General features: G+C 38.2%; 1 protein-coding gene across 1 annotated transcript in view; it reads left to right on the plus strand.

Moving 5' to 3' along the window:
• The window catches only part of MED27 (mediator complex subunit 27), a 93531-nt gene that overhangs the window by 45265 nt on the left and 25286 nt on the right, over positions 1–22980 (plus strand). Inside the window, exon 4 of the mRNA XM_084299278.1 lies at positions 18631–18724. Coding sequence (XP_084155404.1) covers positions 18631–18724 — 94 coding nt within the window. The remainder of the gene's footprint in view (positions 1–18630; positions 18725–22980) is intronic.

Here is a 22980-nt window from a genome sequence, read left to right on the forward strand (position 1 = left end):
AACGTTGTGTAATACGATGCGTTGTGAATGTATTTATTAATGATGTCATTTCTGCACTTCCATGCGATTCCAAGTAACCTTTAGCTATTTCAGGGAAAAGCTAAACAGCCGTACTGTGACAGGAATAAAAGTACTTTCAAATGTGAAAAGTGATGTTAAGAAGGAAGCTCTGGATGGCTCACAGTAAGAAAACTTTGACAAATCTTACCTAAAAATAAAGACAATTAGAGAGTCATCTGTATCTTTGACAATAACTCAATAAAAAGGGAGAGGTTTCATAAGCAGTAAACTGCAGAAGGGGATTTACTGGGGGGCTAAAGTGGGAATTATGTGGGGACTGAAGTGGCTGTTCCCATCCCTGAGGACCACTGCGTGCATCATGGGCACGGCAGCGCTGCCTCGGGGCGGCTGTGTTCGTGCTGGCCAACTGACCCGGTCGGAGCTGGAGCAAGACAGGGAAATGCCCTAACTGGAAAGGATACACAGTAGGAGAACTGCTTTGCTGTGCTTTCTTTACTTGATGTTAAAAATAACTGTTATTACTTTTTTATTTCACTTCAGGGCATTGGCTGGGTATTCATGTGTTTACAAGGAACCCTATGGATGGGTTAAATGAAAAAGGCTTGGGGAGCAGGTTCTAGCTGATCACTTCAGAGTTTTCCTCTAAACGTTATCTTCATTTCTAATGATTTTAAGAATTTTGGTACAAGTATTTGCTCGTCCCAATTGCCAGTATGAAAAAATAAAATGCAACTATTTGAAATTTCACTAGGTGAAGTTATTTGGTTTCATTTAGAAGTTGCTCTACTGTTGCTTGCATTCCTAACAGTTTATTTTTGCAGAGCTCTTTGTCTTTGCTCTATAGATTTTCACCTAATAAAATCTTAGCACTGTTTTTGTAATAACTTCATTAATATTATTCACTAGTATGTGTATGTCATTTTGAAAACAATTGTGATAGTGTAACATACATTTCTAAGTGGACATAAATACATTTGCCTCAGTGTTCTAGCTGATTTCCCTGATTCTGATTTTTGCATGGGGAGTAAAATGCTGGACAAGGGAGACCTTATTAACATTAGCAGACTGTTCTGACTTTTTTTTTCCTGTGGCTTCATTTATTTGTATGATAAGATTATACAAATCTTATTTTGGGAAGGAAGGTAATACATTGGTGCAGAGATCATGATAAAATAGGGAATTAGTCATTTAACTTTTGCAGTGTTTATCTGCATACCTCAAATGAAACAAAATAAAGTTTACATTCTATGTATGATCATCATGCTTCATTACTGCCCATGGTACTTTGTTTCCATCCCTCACAAAATATAATTGTGGAATAGAGATCGGCCTTTTCATTTTCACCAACCTATGTTTAAAAGCACTTAAAGATGCAGAGTTTCCTGACTAAGTTATTGCAGAACAAATTGCTATTTTTTTGAGTTGCTGTGTGCCTCGGTTTCCCCACTTGAGCTGTATGAATTGCATCAGCTGGGAATTGTGTGCGAGGGCTGAGAGCTACTTGAGTAATACTTGTACAAAGCTGGGATAAGAGAAAGCATTAACTGTAAGGCAGATACTTTCACATAGGTCAGGAGTCTGGAATTTTGTCTTATTATCAGTTGTTCAAGCCCAGTTAATTTTTTTTAAACAAAAAAAGTCCAGGAGTGACATGAGAAGAATGAATGGCTGTATCATTCCTACCTGTGAGACCCAATAGGAAGCTCTCACTATCCACTGTCAGTATTCATTTTGATAAATGGATGGTGATGTATTATTCTGTATCTTTTGTGTTCTTGCCTTTAGGTGTTCATTTCAGTGATGGAAGACAAAGTGCAGACACATGAAATAATTACACAGCAAGCCTGGCTGGAGCCTGTCAGTCTGTGTCAAGCTCCCTAGACGTCTTGAATCTCAAAATTGTTGTGCTCTTTTGCTGATTGTTACATTTAATGTTTGGTGTTAAAATCAAATACGCTCCAGAAGTTGCAAAAAAAATATCTTACTGTTTTGATGTATTTTAAGTCAAAGTTTAACAGTTCTGTCCAAAATAGAACTATAAAACTGAGCTCCCCTCAAGCCAAAACCCGGCTTTTCTACTTGTCTTTTACATGCAGATCCTTCTATTTCATTTTGGCTTTTGTATTTTGACAGATGATGCTTTTGCTCATGACAAATCTGTATGTGCCTTGTAGACAGGTCTTATGAAAAGAGCCCTTTGTGAAGGACTGAAGTACAAATCAAACGTGGATCTGAATTTGGGGCTCATCAGCTACATGGCAGTCTCAGAGTTTGAAGAATCACAGTTACAGCTATTAGTACTTCTTGTTGCAGTTTATAATAAAGGTAGTTTGAACATTCTCTGCTTTTTAGTTTAAAAAAGAAAAGAGGGCATTAGGCTGGTTAGGCAAATGTCAGTGAGCTGTGTCGTTAGCAAATAACCAACATATTTGAAAGTTTAGGAAATAATGCCTGTTTGGTAATCATTGGTCTGGTGTTTCATTTTCTGAAGTGTGATCCTTCCACTGCCTGCACTGAGCAGAATCCCAGCTTGCATTTCCTGTGTTCTCATGTGCAGTGATTATTCAGGTACCACATCTGTTAACCCTCTACCTATTGCATTTTCTAGTCCAGTTGATGGCAGTGGAAATGTTGGCTGTGGCAGTGGGTGCTCCATGTTCCCAGCTCTTGGTTGCAGCTTGATTTCCAAGTAGAGATTGGTCTGGAGTCACCCAGTGCAGCCTGCCACACAGGGCTGGACCAGATCAGCCACCAGGTTGCATGCTTGCATGATCCTCTCTACTTCAAAAATTTCTCTGCATTTAGACAAAAGGCTACTTCAACACTTTTATTTATTTATTTTTACAGCATATTAGTTGGTAAGCAAATCTAATGCTATCTAGTCTTAGGTATTTCTGAGAAAGTGAGACTAATTTCTTGACTTGTCACAACAGTGGTGGGTTTTGTATGGCACCTGTAAAATGAGCTTGTTGACAGAAAATGCCAGGTAGAACTATTTTAACATGTGATTATGCTTTGAAAATGAAAATTTATTTTCAGTGCACAGATAGCAACTTCAACACTGCAGACAGAAAATCAATTACAATTTTTGCTAGTACAGCTAAAATACTACCTGCTGCTACTAATTTCTTTTTGTTGTTCTACAATTGCTGTCTTCCCTGTGTGTGTTGTTGTTTGTTTTTTTTATTATTATTATTTTAACGCATCGATGGAGATAGAGATTCCAATAGTGAAGCCTCTGTGGTGTAATACCTGTTTTTCTCTCTCCCAGTATGTGTTTCTGCATCTTTCTGCTGGTTTGAATCTACCATGTTTGAATCATGTTTGTATACCCACTTAATTTTTATCATGCTTTAGGCATCATTCTCCACCAGTAAGCTCTAACACAACTGAGCTACTGTTTGCTTTTGCTGTTAATTGTTTTGCTGAAGTGTCAGTGTATGCTGTATCTTAAAGATCTACATTTTGCAGATCTCTCAGACACTTCTGCTGAAGTTCTTTTCCACGTCTTAAAATGCTGGTGTAAATAAGCTACTTTAAGAGAAGCTGATTGTAGGATGGTTTTTAGTTTTCAGGTTGTTTGAAATGTTTGCTTATATCTTAACTTGTTCTGGTTGGTTGGTTCAGAGCATTTCAATAAAGAGGTTCTCTCTCTCACACAGCCTGTCCAAACAGTTGACTTCCTTTGCTTTCAAATCCTAAGTAAGTATTTCATTTCCATCTCCTGAATGTGAAGGACAGGATATATTGGGAAAACTTTAGCTCTGATTTGAGTATAGAGCCTCTCGAGAGCTGTCAGTTAGCACTGATGCAGTGTGGCATGCGAGGATGGAATGTGCTCCTTTGCTGCCTTGTGATACTGTGCAATATACACACGCATTGAAAGTACAGTTAATGTTTTACGGATTTTTTTAAGCCCTTGGAAAGAGTAATATGAGCACTCTGTTTTGTTTGCCCTTATTTTCCGTCTTTTGCTATTATGTGCTTCTTACTAGCAGCAGTTTACAAGGAAGCCTATTTTCTGTATAATGGGATGGGTTGCAGACAGACAGTCAAAGCAGCAAACCTTTGAGTAGCGCAGCTGAGGATGTAACTATAACTACATTTGACTTGTTTTCAGTCAAGCTTTCTTTTTCAGCTTTCCCATCTTCATGCTTCCTTTTCAGAGATGTTGTGCAATGTTTGTCTCATTGTGTCTTTTGCCAAGTAGTTATGTAAGCCATTGATTGCCTTGCATGGTATATTTTTTCTTAAAAAACAAACAAACAAAAAACAACAACAACAACAAAAACTATGAAGTGTTATTAAGAACATGATTGATTTATTAGATCAGTAGTTATAATTCTTTTGTATTTGGAATTTACAGAAAACGTGATTGTAAGTAGGCAAAAAATGAAGAATAATTAAATGTTTAAACAAATGCCAAATACAGAAACATATCAGTTCAGTGAGTAGTGATTTGCCAATTGGATATGAATGGAGAGCTATATGAAACATCTGCAAATTTACTGATGTTCAGAAACCTAACTGCAGGACGATCTTTGAGGTGATAGATGCCATTTGGTAATATTTCATCTGCTTCTGCAGGGCATCAGCTTCAACTGGTTGACTCTCAGTAGCTACATGTTAGCTAATTAATCTTGTAATTTGCTGCCGTGTTACTAGGTGAACTTGTGTTCTGGTAGCAGCATGAATTTGAGATAATGGTTTCCTAATGATTGAAATAGCAATAACAACCCTGGCCCACATGGTTGTCTTCAGCTTTCCTCCAGTTTTCAGAAAATAACAGGTTGCTCTTACTGGAAGTTCTGCCTGCTAATACAGATAGTTTTCAGCTGTATTTATTAATATAACTGAGTTGCACTGGCTTCTTTATGCAGTGTATATATATTAAATAATATAAATAATATATAAAACACCACAGTAAAGTAATATATTGATATATGTTATGCCTGTCTTTAATATTAAACTACTATGTAGCTTTTGCTGTGTGATGAAGCAGTTTGTTTTTAATTGGGTGTTCTTTTTGTTTGTGGCATCTTAAGACTTTTCGTAGGAAAATATAGAGCTCTCTGTTAGGTGGACTACTCTAGAAGATTTGCCTAGGGAGTTTATAATTAAATTATTGAACTTTTTTTCACAATAAACATGCAAACTTGACAGCACAACTGTATCATTTGAACAGCCATCTCCAGAAAAGGCAAAACAGAAACACTATGTTTAAAACACAAGAAAACACAACGTAACCTTGCCTTAAAATACATTATCATTTATCTCCATATTTAAAATTTTGTCTGTGTGCAGGAAGTGTCGTTAGTCAGTGTAAAAATCTAATTAAATCTTCTCATGGTAGCGATTCATGGCTGACCCCCTCTTTACTGGAGCATCATATTAGAATAATAAACCACTCCCTGCTGAGAGACACTGTCATTGACAGGCAAGCGAGACGCTTTGGCTGCTGATTAGAAAAGGTTGATCAGGCTCGTATTGTCTTCCGAGCCTGCCCAAAATCCTTTATTGGCCCTTCTGCGGCACAACTTCAGAAATGCCACTTGGCAGCCTGCGGCCTGGCGTGGGGCCGGCCGGGATCCCGGCCAGCGCCGGCTCGTGTCGGGCCAGTCACTCACATCACGGTGGGCAGCCTGTTTAATAGGGACCCTCAATGCACAGAGACTGCTCTTTTTTTTTGTAATCACTACCTATTTACTGTAAAAAAAACTATGTAGCATCTCAGAATTTCTTTGCTGTGGTAAGCACCTTGATGTTCCTTACATATTACACTCTTTCAAGCTCCATGTTCTTGAAGCTAAGCAATTTTAATACTCATGTTTTTATTTTCCTAAGGAGATTGTCATTCCTTATTTTTTTACTTAGGCAGTTTTCTCTCTTAGTATACTTACATAAATAGGTATATTTATTTTTTTTAATGGGCTGAAAATGTCTCCCTGCTAGCACTGGAGAGAACTGTCCTAAAGGAGTTCTTTTACCTCAGAAGTTTTGGGCGGGAAAGCTGGGTTGTGTTTTCCTCTTTAAGCTGTGCAGGTGAGGTAAAGAGGTGCAGATAAAAGAACATACTTGTGAATAGAGCGGTGTTTGCTTCCCATAGTAATTTTTGGCTTCCATCTGGACTTCAGCCCCACGAAGTACTTCAAGCTCTGCCCTGCCTGGTGAGCACAGTGGAGCAGCACAGGCAGAGCACAGACTCCAGCATTTAAAAAGCCACAGCGAACATAAATCCTTTCTGATCTCCGCTGTGGTTGCACACTGATCCTTGTGTGTGAGGGGAAATAACATCAGATGAGAGAGAACCTGATTACAAGAGTGGGAAGGTAGCCAAGAAGGTGCAGTGAAATTCTGGAGAGTCGCTTCGCTGAGGTGTCTGGACTGCGTTTGGCAAGCCCAAGGGTTACTGGCATGATAAGCACTTTCCTTTAGCAGACTCCATTGTTTACTTGTGCTGGTGGTGGTGGAGTTGAAAGAGAATTTCGTTTTCCAGAGTACTTAAGGGAATTAATCCTCCACCCCGCTGACTTTCAGTGGAAGCGATGCAATTCATTTCCATGTCCCCTGTAAAAATCCCAACTGAAGGAAACTTGCTGTGGAATGAGAACAGCTTGTTTAAAAAGTCACGGAGGAAAAGGTGATGAGAGGCATGTCTTCTGGAAAACAATGTTTTGAAGGGCTTCTCTCCTCCAAATGTTTGTACAAGAGAGTCTTGAATTAATAAATACCTAATTGTACTTGTTATATGCAGCTTTTGTGCTAGAGGGGTGCAGAGATGACCTTGAAGGAGACTTTGGATAAACCTCTGAGTTTTAAGAGATTTTTCATCTCTGTAGTACTGGAGGAAGATTGAAATACTTGGTCAAAGCATAATCCTGAAGTGAAAAATCAGGATTAATTATGAAAATGCCTTAAGAAAACTTAAAAAGTACATGATCATAAAACTTAAAAGAGGTTTTTGGTAAAGGTTTTTGATAAATTGATTGCACTGTGTTGCACAAGTCATCATTTGTTCTAGTATTTAATCTTTTTTTTTTTTTTTTAACCCCTCCATAGAAAATCAGTTGGAGTTTGGCTGTCTGCAGTTGTGTTTGTAAAAGGTGGAAGGTGATGATATTTGGGAAACAGATGACCGGTCAGTTCCCAACAGGCAGGAATGAGAGGGCTGCAGTTGTGCATCCATTTGGTCCTTGGTTTCCAAAGGTGGCTGTGAGTCTGGTTGACTGTGGCTTCATGGCGAGCACTGCTGGAGATGCTGTTTTATGGCTATCACAGGTAACATTCTGCCCGTTAAACAATTTGGGCTGTCCAAAGTTTGGGTGAGGGTAATGTTAACAAACAAGCTGAAGATGGGGACTCAGCTGCTCTGCTTGGCTTCGGAGGCTGTGTTAGTTCAGGTGCGCCGAGCATCCCAGCTCGTTTTTAACATGCTCAGTTCCCTGCCTTCAGAAAAACTCAGCGTCTTACAATAATGGAAGTGCCTCTGTGCTGTCTGTAATTATTCTTGCTGTCTCAGACTGAGCGTGCTGACATGAGATTGAAATTTGAAAAATCCTGCACTCCGAAGTGCTTGGGGAAGGGCTCGCTCATCAAGTTTATTTGCAGGAAATAAGACAAGGGGTTAGCGTCCTTGGATTTGTGTGCAAGCATTTGTAATGCTGATCAACACAGCTGATGGAGAACTGTTTATGAGCCACCAAACATGGGTATTTTTTTTAAAGCTTTTAATGCCTCTTCTGTATTCAAGGACTTCTCATATTTAGCTTGGCATTTGAAGAAGCAACAGGTTTTCTGTTTGTACCTTTCACCTCCCAAGGCTTTTTCCTGTTGTTGCTTTTTTGACTTTTTTAAAAATTTTTGTTTGTTTGAATAAGTATAAACAGTTAAGTATGTGAGGTGTGTACACACACACAAATATGTCTGTGTGTGACCTTTTAAAAAATGGTAGACTTCATGGCCTCACAGGCTCAGACAAAGTTGTTGGGTACAGTTAATATGACTGAATGGTTTGTGGCTGCCCATCGATACTGCATTCTTCAAAATTGTTTACTAGTTTTTGAGAAGTCATCATGAAAATGGAATCTGAGTTACTGATAATCTAAGTAACATCACACTGCATGCTGCAGTGCCATTTGTGATTCATTATTCTGATGTGTAGTGTGATTTCTTATTGTTTATTTTTCACCTTCAATTGCCTGTGTAATTAGAGAAGAATCTCAAGTGTCCTCAAAGGCTGGTATCAAGTATCCTAAGTACTCTTAGAAATAGTGCTATTAGGATTTGGCTTTTTTTTTTTTTTTTTTTTTTTTTTTTGCCGTAGTGTATCATTTTAATAAAGCACAAAGATCTTGAAGTGGACAGTCTGCTGTGTCTGCTTGGAGTCCGTTGGTGAGGCCTAAAATTTGAGTCTTTGCTTCCTGGTGCTCCCATTATGTATTCCCAAACCCTGTTCTGTAGGAATTATATAATCCTACAGGAACTAGCAATGCAGTGTGTCACGACTTCAGTGAGCCTGCAGAAGCCATGTTTTTAATGCCTTCATGTCTGTAATTTTTTTTTTTTTTTTGGGTTGTGCTTTTCCTCTTGACAAATATGCTCCTTCAGGCACTTCTGTTCATCTTCATATCCTTAGATGTTAGCACGTTTACAAGCTTTAGAAATCTGCTTCCACGATACAGCTAGAGTCCAGTACAGTTTTTAAGGTAATAGCACTAGAATAAAACTTTTCTATGAAAAAGCTGAATATCTTTGTTCTGATAGCTTCTATCAAGTCATGAAACATACGTTAGGTATGGTGGGGTGGATAACCACACAGCCCACCCTACATGCATTCATAAATGAAGGCTGAAGCTCTGATACACGTGCTGCTGCCTGCATTAGATGCTGACATGGCAGAGACAATAAACGGCTCTGTTTTTAGCCAAAACTAAAAGAAAAACATATGGTAAGGAAGAGAAATTCTACCGAGACAGATTTTCAGAGCACTGAGCCATTCTGAATGTAAAGCCTGTTTTAAAACCACGTGGTACTGCCTGCATAAGGTCAGAATGGGATTTAAGTAGGGGATACTTCGTTTAAAGCAGAAAATGTCAGGGCTTTGGTAACTAAAGTGATATAAACAAAACCTGTCTTAGGAAAGGAGAGTGCTTTTGATCATGTTTTGATACTGTTAGACATTCCCCGGAGGTTTATATCCTTGATCTTCCCTTCCTCTTACCCTGTGCAATCTTTGTTGCCTTCGGTAAGTTCTGGGACTGGGTGCACCTAACAAATGATCAGTAAGATCTCCTTCTTCCAGTAGTGCTCGTGTATGGTCAAATACAGGGCAAAAAAAAAGGTCTAATTTTGTAAAACATATCATGTTTCTTATTCACCAATCTCTCAACCCAAAAGTAAAATCTCACTAGTTTTGATATGTATAGAATACATAATAGGTATCATGCATTATCTGTTGCCTTAAATAAAAGGAGGTAAGTACTGTGATTTCTACTCTGTTGAGGGAGAAATAAAGCACAAAAAGTGCGAAGAAAATGCTGTTGAAATAATTCTTCAATAGCAGAGCTGAAAATAATGTGTTATAAAACTCTGAATTCCAGCTTTGGAAGAGGAATGACAGCATAGAATATCAGGATCCCATCACACAGCCCAAACAACTGGACCTTTGCCATCTGCAGGGAGCCCCATTTACTTTGTTTAGGATCCTGATCAGTCCTGAACAGGACTAAACATGATGCATTACTTTGAAGATTTTGTCAAAGCACTGCCTGGTGTTTACTGGTTTTACATCAGCATGTCCCAACCTACTTGTGTTTCTCTCTCCCTCACTGCCTGATTGACATGCCAGTGCAGGAAGGGTCGTTTCTCTGAATTTCTCCTGAGGACATTTGGCATGGCTTTACTGTATGGAAACTTGCGTGTGCATGCTCAAATTTAGCTTATTAGGTGGGGCACAAATTGCTTAACAAGTTAGAAATAACATAAGAACCGTTTTTGTAGATAAATGCTTATATAGCGATCCTGATTCTAATCCAGGCCTCTGAAAATTACTGTTGTTGGCATTTAGTGTTGGTTGTTGAGCAACATCTAGTTTCTCAAACAAGTGGAAATAAAAACAATATATGTATGCTGTGAAGTATTGCTTCTGCAATTCTATTATTACTGATGTTGCATAGTTAGGGAGGGCTGTTTTTCCTCTAGAGGTACATATAAAGGAGTTAATGATGTTTTTCATAAAGCATACGGTCTAGTAACAAGCTCAGACAAGATTCTGATGATGACTGTAAAGTAGATGCATGCTTATTTTGTTAACCAGCATTCACACATTGTAATATCCATATTCATCTCATGATTACTACTGTGAATTTAAGGCATTTTGAAGAATGTTCCATATAAGCACCAAGAAAGCTATTTTAACTGCGTAGAGAAATGTCTATGGGAATTTGACTGCAAGGTCTCGATTTGTAACTTGAGGCTTTCCAAATTAAAGTTATGCTATTTAAGATGGTATACTGGAATTTGATGTTGCGAAGAGAAGTCTTTTTGCTCTGTCTTAAAAAAAAAAAAAAAAAAAAAAACCTATGCACTGATTACTGCAATCTGAAAACACACTTTTTCTTATTAAGCATGTAGATGTCTGGAGACTGATGTAAGGGCAGGTTTGCATTTCATAAGCATTCAGCATGAGAACTCGTGTGCATTTGTAGTATCACTGTCAACTCATACCTTTGAGGAAGTTCCTTACGTGTTTGCACCATGTCACCTATCAGTGGATTCACAGTGGTACTGAAGAATGCAGAACTGTGTTTGTTGAATAAACAGTGTAGTATAAATAACACATTTTACCGTAAAACAATATTTCATTGCTGTAATAGAATGACACCAATGCACAGCATTCCTGTCCCATGAGGTTTGGTCCTTGCAGGGATTGTGCTGGCACACGGTGTGCACAGCCACATAGTGAGTTGAATCATGAAACCAGTTTACGTTTAATACATTTATTTTATTTTATCTATTTTTTAAGCCAGATCAGCTCTCTGATCCAGCTCTCCCAGCACAACTGAGGGGGGCTGGGATGTGTCAGTGCCTTATGTCACTATTGGTGCTGAAGACTGAAGGTTGTTGAATCACAGCCTAAGGTTTCTGAATGCCTTTGTGAGTCCAACCCTTAAACACTCTGTCTTGGCTTCTAGAGAACTGTCCAAACTACTCAGCATGCGTTCTTAAGTGCTGTACCAGTTTGGCCTTTTGTGAGTGAGAAGTGCAGATGGCTAAGTGTTTGGTACAGCTATACGTGCATATGCTTTTGAAGCAGACCACCCTGTGTTTATATGTAAACACTTTTAGACTATTTAGGCACAGAAGTTAATCTTTTGCATCCACTCAATAATGAAACGTAATTCCTTTATGACCAAAATAAGACTGCTAGCAAAGTGGAAAACAAACTATCTTGCTGGAATAAGTGGAAAGCTGCCTTTTCTGGGGTTTGGAGCTGAATCTTTCAGATTTCAGATGTATGTTGTCTCACTTCTCCATGCTGGGCTGGGGATGAATTGTGGTCCAGGATATCTTAGCAAATTTGCTCCTTCCAATCCGCACATTCTGGCTTGCTTCTTCCCACACCCGTGGAGTCACACTACCAAGACGTTCCGGTGCCAGAACTCCCTCGTGCTTGCTGTATGTTGTAGCCCCCAGCCTGAGGAGCTGTATGCAACTCGAGTTCCAAGTTTGCCTCTTCTGCCCTCAGTCTACCTCGTGGTACTTCGAAGTTTGTTAGTTGAATAAGGTAATATTTTTGCTTTACGGCGTATCATGAATAAAGATTTCACAGCAGGAACGGAGGCATTAAAGGAGAAGCGGAAGAATGAGTTAGTGCGCAGATGACAAAGGAACAGAAGGAAGCACAATGAGCTGTTGTGAGGAGCCTGGCTGAAGTCTTCCACCAACAGAAACTTTGAATTTGGATGAGAGAAGAAAGAGGAAACCACTGCAGCAGTTTGTTCAGAAAGGTCAGGAGGGCAGTGGTACGGCTGTAAGACAAGACAGCCTGGCAAGGAAGTTTATGGCTGGGGGAGAAGTTGGTCAAAACAGGCAAATGACTTTAGTACTGAGGTCAGGAAACACGAGCATTTTTAAAGAGGTTCTATACAGAAGAGCAATGGCCTGAAATAACAACAAATCAACAAAACTGTGAAATTTGGGGAAAGAAGCAGAGACTTCCAAGTTTGATGTACAGATATTACAGGTTGTGACAGCTGTCTAATCGAACGTCTTGAGACTTGAATGTGCTTTCTCAGCGTGAGAGTTGTTGAATTTCTTTTCATGCTCTTCATTGCCTATCCAAGCAGGAAGTGTCATTTCACAAAAGCTGGCAGAGGTCACTGTTTTAATAACTATTGTTAATTGATGCTGCTCAAAAGCCTTCCATCAACTTGAATTTGCTACCTGCAGAGATTTGCTCAGCAGGTAGCTGAATCAAATTAAAACTTTAATTCTGTGGTTAATAAATCACGCTAGAACTGTGACGGTATGTTTTAAAATGTAATATTTCTCTAATCAGATTTTCTGAAAGCTATTTATTCTCTCTATAAAACCTCGGATATTTAAAATCCTGCCACTGTTAAAAGCTTTCAGCTGATTATTCAGCCTAGTTCTGAAAAAAATAGTTGTGCCATTGGTCGTAGCGGAGTGGAGGCAGGCTCTTTGCACCAAAGTCTTTATTAGTGAACACTACATACACTAGCAAAAGCTTGCAGCACCAGCCCATATTTCTGAAAAATCAGTTATATAAAAAGAAGCTATTAGCTGTGATGAAAATAGTAACTAAAAGCCCTCCCCAGAATCTGGGAGCAAGTAAATACTGTGCTAGTAAGAGAGAGAATGTGTGGAGAGTTTCCCCTTTTGCTGTCCAGAATACCATGAATCACAGATTCAACAGAATTGGAGCATCTCTTCACTTCATGTGTGGGTTTTCACTGACTGTATAAGGAAAGATTAAGCTCCAAAGTATTACAAACATCTGTCTGTTTCTATCTCTATCTGAAATAATTTTACAAAATTTTCTTTTTTCTGGAAGACCTCCTCCAAAAATTATTAATACCTATATTTCTAATTTTTTAACTGTACTGTTGAGTGGAAAAAAAAAATGAACAGCATGCAAGTGAAACACTGTGTGGGATAAATGCTATTTAAATCTTGCCGAAGCTGCTAAACGTCACGCTAACGTTGGATCACTGGATCTAGTCCAGTAAAAATGAAAATAAAGAAAAAAAATAAAAAGGAGAGAGAAGGAGGTCACATTAGAGAACTAAGCCATCTGTCCAGTATGAAACTGAAAGGTATTTTATAATGAATTAGTTTTTCATATTACTGTCTTACGGAGCTTCTAGGAGGGAATCAAAGAGTGTTTATCTACAAAGATGGTTCCTGAATTATTTCTGTGTTGTCAGCCTGATGTTTTTATATTTTATAGCTGGCTTCCAAAGTTTCTTCCAGTTTTTCCAGGCATTATTCTTGTAATATGGACTAAAGGGTTCATATGCGTCCTTATTGGCAAAACTGCTGAGAAATTTTCAGAGTATCTCTTTTGCTTTATGATAGTGTTGTTTGTCTGCATGTTCGTAACAAAAACAAATGCATTTGGAGTACAGCATTTTGAATTAATTCTAGTCTTTCTGGTGTTTGTGAAGTAGATCGTTAGATTTGACTTTTGCAGTGTTACCGTAGCACGTTTGTACCAAACAGTATCCTACTACATGAAAATGAAAATAACGATTTGTAGCTTTGACAGCCTTGGAGAGCATCTGATGTTATGTCTGATCTTACTGGACAGGTTCTGTTGCACATTCAGATGCGTACCCCCGAGTGTTACTATTTATCATTTTTAAAATAAAGATTTTCTGTCAAAAATATAATTTTGAAACCTCTTTAAAAGTCATGAATCTGTGGCATGAGGGAGAGAAGGATGAAAAAATGGGAGAGGGAAGTTGTTACAAGGCAGCTATTAAAGCTTCTTTAAAAATCCTCCCTCTGACTTGTAAAATTACATTAACAAAATTGGTTTAGTGTTTGATACGATTTAATGATCGGAAGTCTCGTTGGTCTTGTCTGCTGTTCCTTACGGACTGGGCTGTGTCGCCATCTGGATTAGGGCTCAGTTACTGCTCAAGTTGCTTGAAGCTCTTTTGAATAGAATGGGACTAAGCAAGGGTCTTAAAGTTAGGTTTTTTGAGGCCTCAAGGAATAAGCAAGATGAAATTGTGTCTATAAAGAATTAAAATACTGTGCTGTAATTGAATGCATGAACTCCTGGGCATGGTCTTTTGCAGTCTGTCTTCAGACCTGTTGGAGCGTCCTTTGCATGACAGAGAAGCTGTGGGAAGGGGTTTGTCTCTCCATTGTCTCTCCAGACTCTCTTTTCAATCCTTTGCAGGTGGAACAATGCTTGTTTGAGGGCAGAAGAGGAAATTATTGCCTTATAATTTCAGTTCATTTTTAATTCTAAGAGTTCCACGTGTTTTTTTTCTTCAGATGCATATATGCCTAATATTTCAGCAAATTTATTTCCATTGGCTTTCCCCTGCTTTGTGTTACTATTTCTGTGTCTTGAAATGCCCATTCCAACCAGCATCTATTGAAGCAGGAGAAAAATGAGACACGGTAAATACATTAAAAGTTAAAGGTGCTTACTGCGGAAGTAAAACGACACTTTTCTCCATCCTTAAGTGGTATGCTTCCTGATACTATATAAGAAATCCTATAACATAAATAGGAGCCATTGTATTTTTGAGCTGTAACATACTGGATTGAGATGTGTAAATTGCGACTTGCTTATTTTGGCACAAAATTAATGTATTTCAGCTCTGCAAAATAAGTTCCAGACAGCAGCTTTTTCTCTGACCCTTTTTTCCAGACAGCCTCAGGAGTGCTCTTTATCTTGTCTTTGTCATATGTTCTTCAGTTTTCCCTAAGATCGTCACCAGCTATGCTGCTATGTTGCTGTGCTGCATCTGACTTATCATACCCATCCTTTCACAAGATGTTTTACCAGATGTCCTCTCTGAAGGGCATCTCTCTAGAAGAATTTTGCTTTAGATTAGGTTGTTTGTCATTTTATATTTGAGGCCGTCATGTAGTCAGGCTAATTTAGTAATTTTATGTGAACCTCTGAAGAATCCTTCTGTTCTGATGAGTCCTCAGGAAGCCCTGATGTCTTTTTTTTTTTTTTTTTGGTTGTTTGCTTGTGTTTTTTTTTTTTTTTTTTGGAGGGTTGGGGTTTAGGGGAGGGTGTCAACTGACCTATGAAGAGTATTACAAAATTAACAGGCTTCTAAATGCAAAGTATGTTACTAACCAGCTTTGGAAAACCTTAACATGGAATTAACACAAACAGCAGTCTTCAGAAGATTTCTAGATCTTCTAGGTTTTCCACAAGTGGTTAGCTTTATGCCTGATTTTAGTTAGGACTTTTCACAAGCATGGAATTAATTCCCTGTTCTGCCTTACACCACTCATTTCTGAAAGAAAAATGATGGCTTTTTCTTCTGCTGCTCAGGTAGCACAAGATGATTGTTGAGTTTGAGTCAAGTTTTAATGCACGCAGTCAAGAGAAGTTTTACATTTAAAAATAATCAGGTCTAAGAGTTGAAGAATTGCTTACCTCCAACCAGCCTGGATCACATTTTCAAAGGATAAATGTGCATGTCCACTGTTGTTTTTTTTCAAAAAGACGCAAGCAGATTAAATGCCCAAATCCAACTGTTTATACAATTTAAAATTACTTGAATTTTTCTTCCTTAATGTGTATCGTCTTTGTCAGCGTGCAAAGAGCCCTTGTTTTATGATGTACAACTTTTTGTATTTTCTTTGTGTTTAACTTATTATCACCCTAACCTCAGAAAATTAGAAAATGTAAATTATGCAGTAATTTGAGTTAGACTGTCCCAGGCTATGAGGCACATTTCTAACCATATACTAATTAAGAAATGCAGTATTTCTTTTTGCCTGCTTCTCAGTCACTCATCTCTATTCACACACAAGTGCTAGCTTAATTTATTTGCTAAGCCTGCAGTAATTGCATTTACAAAGTAGCATAAACTCTCATAGTGCATTAAAAAAAAAAAAAGTATGGGATTCAGTAATGTTTAAAAATAGGTGTGTGCTGTTGATGTGTAGATTATTCATTCTGAAGCATTTACATGCCTCCTCTTTCACCATGCTATGGCAGTTCTTGGCTTATGGATATTTTGAAGGCTTACTAGCAAGCAAGCTGTTAATGAGTCATTCAAATGAACAGGGAAACTTTTTTCTGCACAACTGGAAAGGCAGATTAAGGTTTTTATGCAAAATTGGCGTAACTAATTCCACTCTTTTGTTATATTTTAAAAATGGACTGATTTTACCAGCTGTGTATGTATAACTTTCTTGACTGATACATTATACATGTGTGTATGTATATTTATATATATACATATATGTATTTTCTTGGTGGTGATTTTTAATCCCTTGCAAAATAACGAACAGATAAACAGATGGTAGCACCTGACTGAGGGGCTTGGGGGGACAGGGGACTTTTTTTTTTCCCCAGGAACTAACATCAGACCTGGGTAACTTTGAAGAGCAACAATTCAAGATTTTTTGCCTTCATCTAAGCAGGTTAAAGGGAAATAATTAGATTTTTCAGTTTTATTGTGGATTTAACTAGGGCAACTAATTTTCCAAAGTCTTTTATCAGAACACATATGTGAGCTAGCATGAAAGTAGTTTGTAAATAAATGCATTCACTGTTCTGTGATCAAGCGGCAGAGTTGGTAAATACACAAGATGTTAGTGTCAGTAGTGCCCCTCCTGACTGATCTCTTACAGAGCTGGGAAGTGTGGCATCTCCCTGTTTTGAAAAGGTGTGAGAACTTTTCAGGTTTCAGAATGGCAGTTTCTTGTTGGGTTTTATCCTTCAGTGACTCCTGTGAGTAAGCTCATCTACAAACCCTTGATCTTGGTGTCCTGTAACTTTGATGGGGAAAAAATCCCATAGGGAGTTTCCCTGACAAATACTGCCAGGTGTTCTGTTCCAAACATTTGCAGACTCACCTGTTGCATAGTAAAGGATATTTGGCTCAGTTTAAGAATGTTTTGCAGAAATACTTTTCTTTTAAACAAAAACACATATTTAAATATCCAGACTCACGCTGTTTAAAATGCTGTGTATTTTTGTTTGAATATGTATGTGCAGCATCCACCTATGCTCGTAGTTCATCTGTATCTAAGGTCAGGCAAGATACCTTGTTTTTTCCTCATACAGTATTTCATTTTGTATGTATTTTGCCATCTTCCCTTCTCCCATGTACTGACAGAGCCCCGCTCCAGCTCTTCCCATGTCACATTACAGCTGCTTTACAGTGGAGCTGTCAGGGCCATTTCCCTTCTCTGTAGAGGTGTTTTTGTCTGGTCTGTGGTGGGCAGCTCTCACGGTCAGTACTGGATCGAGCACTGCAGGGTCTGCAGCCTCTCGGAGATCATTTTGTAAAGAGCTGACATCTCGGTAGGCCTCGTGGGTGCCTCCTCCTGTCCCTGCCGTTTGCTGCTTCACGTTTTGGTTCTCAGTTCTGACTCCCATGCTGGTTTCCAGAGGATGGCACATTGTTCCCCCACCTGTCTGGAAATGTGGGACAGTCTCTGAAGGTGGCATAGAGCAATACTCAGCCCTGCACTCTTGAGTGTTTCTATTAGTGGCCAAAGAGGAAGCAGAGAAACATCCCTGATACATCATGTAGGCGATGCAAGGGCAAGGGGAACTGGAAGTGGTAAAGGAGGACAGATCAGCTTACAGCACGGTATTGACTGTGTGGTAAACTTTGCTGAGGCAGGTAGTATGCATTTCAGCATGTCCAAAGGAATGGCTAAAGGACATGAGACATTCACATAAGATGGGATGCTGTGGCCTGGGAAATGAGGAGTCTGCAAGGAAGCTTTCACCGTCAGTGGGTGTGGGGTCTGCTCGCAGCACCGGGTACCCAAGGCAGATTTGTGGGCACTAGGCCGGGCCTGCCCGAACAGAGGCAGAGGGCTTATGCCCTGCAGAAGGGATGTCATCGTGCCCCTGCATGTGGTCACCCCCAGAACGTGCCAGCCAATTTCAGTCACCAGTGCTGTATAAGTGAATTGGAAAATGAATTGTAATAATAAACTGTAATTGGAAAGATTCAGGAGACAAACCACTAAGAATAGTTAGAAGACTCAAGGAGGGGGTAAGGAGGTAATAACCTATGAATTTCTATGCTGAAAGATTAATATTGATAATGTATCCTCTGACGCCCCCCTGAAGCAAAAGTATAGGAATATGATAGCAGGAATTTAAGGCTGACAGATTTGGACAAAAATCAAGCAAACACATGTTTTTAAAGGCAGAGTAATTAATTTTCAAAACAACATCGGGCTCTGGTGTGCTTCCTTTTATCAGTAAGTCTTTTAATTGCTTTTTAAAAAAATACATATGTATCAAAGAGAAATAATTTGAAGTCCTGTGGACATTATTAAAAAGGAGTAATAATCTGTGGGTCTGTGCCCAGGAGCTTGTGTGTGTTAATTATGTTGTGTTGCTTTGTTTGGTAGATACGTCGATGATGTGATCAATCGCATTGATAGGATGTTCCCTGAAATGACTATCCAGCTATCCCGGCCAAATGGGACCTCTGCAATGCTTCTGGTAAGTTGGATCATTTAATCTCTTAAAATGGATTTCTTAAGGGATTTAATTAGTGTTTCTAAAATGCAGGTTATTAAAGATTATTTTTTTCCCAGAAAAACACTGTTCTTCATTTGTGCCAGCAGCATAAGACTTTTCTTTTCTCTTAGGCAAATAGATGACAAAAAGAATTTTGCATTTAAACATCAGATCTATTACATTTTATTGTTAAATATGATTGTAGAAATATGAACGCAAACTCAAATATGTGCTGTGTTTTTCAGCAGTCTTGACAATGACTGTCTTAATCATGATAATTAAGAAGAAAAAAAGTGGGAGGAAGAGAAAGAAAAAGGAAACCAATATGATTTAAATTTGTTCAAATTGATCTTGGTTCAGTGAATTTCTGTTTTATGATGAAGTCAAGAATTTGCCTTTGAAGTAAATGAGCAGTAAAGGCCGGATTATAGATAAACAAGTCCAATACATTCGACTTATTTCTGCCTGACCAAGCAAGATTTCATTCCAGAAGAGCCTATTGTTCACATCAATTTTCATGGGCAGCTGTTGTGCTTATAGCTAGAAAGGAGTCTTTAAAGTTCCTTACTCTAGGACATCATCACAGAAGTAGAGTCTGTTGAGGTCTTAATAGCATGGCAGTTAGAAGCTGATTCTCCTCTAGTAAGATGACAGGCAGAAGTCTCATCTTTTGCAAACTTTTAAATAAAAATAGAAAATATTCTATATCCCTGTTAAGAATTGGGACCAAATCAGTCTTTTCCATCTCAGATTTTTCATGGCACTTCCTCTTACATTTTCCTTTTTTCATCCAGGCTATTACAGAAGGCTTGGGTATAATGTGTATGTAAGTATAGTTCTTGTTTCCAATTAAATGGTAACATGAATCTAAAACTCAGATATTCTGCCAAAACGGATTTGTTGAGTCAATAGATTTTATACTATTTATAGAGTTTGTTAATTTGAATGCCCTATTATTTTTAGATGTTGCCTGTATTTTTCAAGGTTTTTGTTCACTTTTCTATAGTAAGTATAACTGTGGTTTTGTTGTTCTTATTAATCAACTCTCTAACATTCCATTATTAACTTTCTTTGAACAGCCCAAAATTTGCAAGAGATTAACTGAGTCAGAGGTTAAAACAAACAGCTGGCTTCCACTGGAATTAAAACATTTAATCTGCAATTGTTGGATTCACCAAGTGGAACAACATATTCCATAAAAGAATTGAATTCATCAGTGCAGTCTTAAGAAGCTCTAAGTCATGGAAGCTTTTGCATTTGCTGCTAAGCTGACTTTATATTTAACTATTTCACTGTAGAAAGATGCTTGGTTTTTACTTCCTTGCTTGGAAACCATTTGCATTTTCTCAGGTTCCTCTTTGCACCTAGCGAGTGCCTTCCAATTCTGATGGCTTTTTGAGGTCAGAAAATATGTGATACTTCTCAAGATTTGGGCACGATTAGGAAATTATGTAAATCTTCTTGGATATAACTGGTTAGGAACAAGGTGTGTTGGAAGGGTGCTGTGAAAGAAGCACCATTTGCAATCAGTAATGACTTGCTGAATTCCATGTTACAGTTGGTATCTAAATCAAGGACATTATTGTTGCTACAAGACAGCAGCCCTGTATTGAACCAGTGGCATGCATATTTTCCTTGGATCAGAGATCAGAAAGACTGTTTTTAAAGTATTTTTGCATGTGATTGTGTGATGGGTTTATCATTTTTTCTTTTAGGCAGGTTTTCCCTCTCTCCCATCTGTCTCAGTTGATGCTGCCAATATGGCTCTTTCCATCTGGCCCTGACTGCTACAAAAGCTTTTGCTGTTTTCAGCCACAAATCATTCAGCGAAAGGTGCTGCAGGATGGGCAGTGTGAAGAGTACCTCCCCCAGAAGAAGGGAGGTTTCTTCAGTACTTGTGATTTCTCACTCTGAACTCATCCCAAGTTAGATTTGGAGTTACTCCCTTACAGCAGAGCGGTTTACCACAACACCAAAGGATTCAGATAATGCTTGTTTTGTTGAAGAATATTTCACAACCGTAGTGTTTGCTCAGAGTTAATTAAGTAACTCTGTGATCTCAACCAGTTTCATCCTTGGACTGTTCATATCATACCTGCCATTGCTTGTAAAGATCTTGGATGTAGAGGTTATCTATTTGTTATGCCAAGACGTCTTTAAATGCAGTCATTCAGTTTATGAGAAACACATGTAGTCATTGTCAAAGGCGTGGTAAACAGCGTGCATATTTTAAGAATGTGCAAATTATTGGAAGGAGGTGGGGAGGAAGAACGGTGTGCTTTTGAGATTCTTTGCAACTTAAGAATAACTGGAGGCATTGCCAAACAAATTATCTTTAGGAAAAAAAGACCTAATAAGGAAAGTTTCAGCCCAAAACTGATTGAGGTACAACTTTATGTACACATGGAAATCAATTTATGTCCTTATCTGTAGAGCTGTGACTTTAAGAGTCTTCGATTCATCCAGTGTTTCAAGAGGAATAATTATCAGTGGTGTGAGCTGCTGGTCTAAGTCTTATGGCTAGTAACCTTTGTATTAAGCTGGGCTCTCCCTAGACAGGGTACAGCTTCACATTAGCTGAGAACTTTAAGCAGAGAAAAAAGAAAAAAGAAAAAAAAAAAAAAACTATTCCTGGCAGCTCAAATGCTGTGCCTTGAAAGGTTGCTGCCTCCTAGTCCTTTGAGATTACTGTTTTCTCCAGACAATAAGGAGTTTTTTATGTTTTAGATTTATACACAGCAATTGTACCTCATTAGTCTGGATTTATGCTACACAGACCAAACACATAAATAATTGAAATCTTTCAGAGCTGTGTGAAATCCTCAACTGATTTTAAAAGCAGTTTATCATTTCAAGGTGCTGTTTAATCCCAATCTTCACTAGTGATTTTTCAATTTATCTTTTAATCACACTATGCATAAAAAAGACTAAACATGGAATTATATCAGCTTTAATAAGTGTTATGCAAAATTAATTTCCAGCAGCAGCAGAGGGAACTGAGGACTCCTTAAGGTTTTTGTGAGATTTTGTTGGTCAAATGCCAGGATCTATATAAGTAGATGAACCTCATTTCATATGTTAAGTAAACATAAATCGATTTTAATTAATGAAAAATACCTAAAAATACCTTGATTTTTGCTTGTATTAAATGGTTAGTTGTATAGGTGTATTCTTAGATAATACCTTATTTTTTCTAGTAAGATAATGTATGATTGTTTCACATACCTTGTTTCTGCTACCGAATTTTAGAATACTTTTTCAGTGTGAAGCTACCAATTTCTGAATACAATTCATTTGTTTGACATATTTTACATATTTTACAGAACAGCAAATATTAGCCCTATTTTTTCAATGACAGATATGGCTTCTTTAGGGTCACGTAGCTAGCAAGTCCTAGTCGGACACAGAAACTTATTCTCTTGTCTTGGTCTTTAAGGATCCTCTGTCTCCCCAGTGTTTGTAAAGCTATATGAAAGCAGTGCTGTACAAGTTAGGAACATTGGGTAAATATTTTTACAAATAATGAATAGTTTTCTATATTTTAAGCTGTTTCTAAAGCATAATGATATGTGTAACTAACTCAACTTGAAAAACTGTTTCTGCCAAACCAAAGCTCATTTCAGAAATCACGAGTTCTTGTTTTCATGTTATCTTGAAAACTTTCCGATGATAAATTCTATTCATACAATTGTACAGATGCCTAGATTTTTAGATCTTTCCTATAAAAATATGAAACGTTCTTCTACAAATTTTATTCATTCTTGGTAAAACCAGACACATTTGCATTTCAACTTTCAAGCCTTGTTGCAAGCATTTTAAACAGTCTGATTGTATGGAAGTGGGCTGTATTAATTGCAAATAGGCTTGACATCTGTTCGCTAAATCTGAATAATTTCTTCTGTCTGAAATTTGTTTATGAGTATTTTACATAAAGTCAGGATGATTTTCTCTGGGAAAAATGGATTCTGAAACTTATTATTTGCCCAATAAAAAGGGCCACCAAGCTGATTCTTGGTCAAGAAGCTGAAAAACCAGGGGGAAGAAGAATGCTAATTGATATGAAATTAGTATTAATGTCATACTCGACTAGGAACAATTAACGCTGTTCCTAAGACACACACTCGCTCTTTTCACCAAACTGCTCAGCAGTGTAAGCGTTTCCCTTTATCGTTGCGGTGGTTCATTAGGAAGCTAGTATTGCCTTAGGACTTGCAGAGCTCCTCCGTTTCTTTCTCGGA

Source organism: Netta rufina, assembly GCF_964035555.1.
Source record: "Netta rufina genome assembly, chromosome: 20".
Classification (NCBI taxonomy): Eukaryota; Metazoa; Chordata; class Aves; order Anseriformes; family Anatidae; genus Netta; species Netta rufina.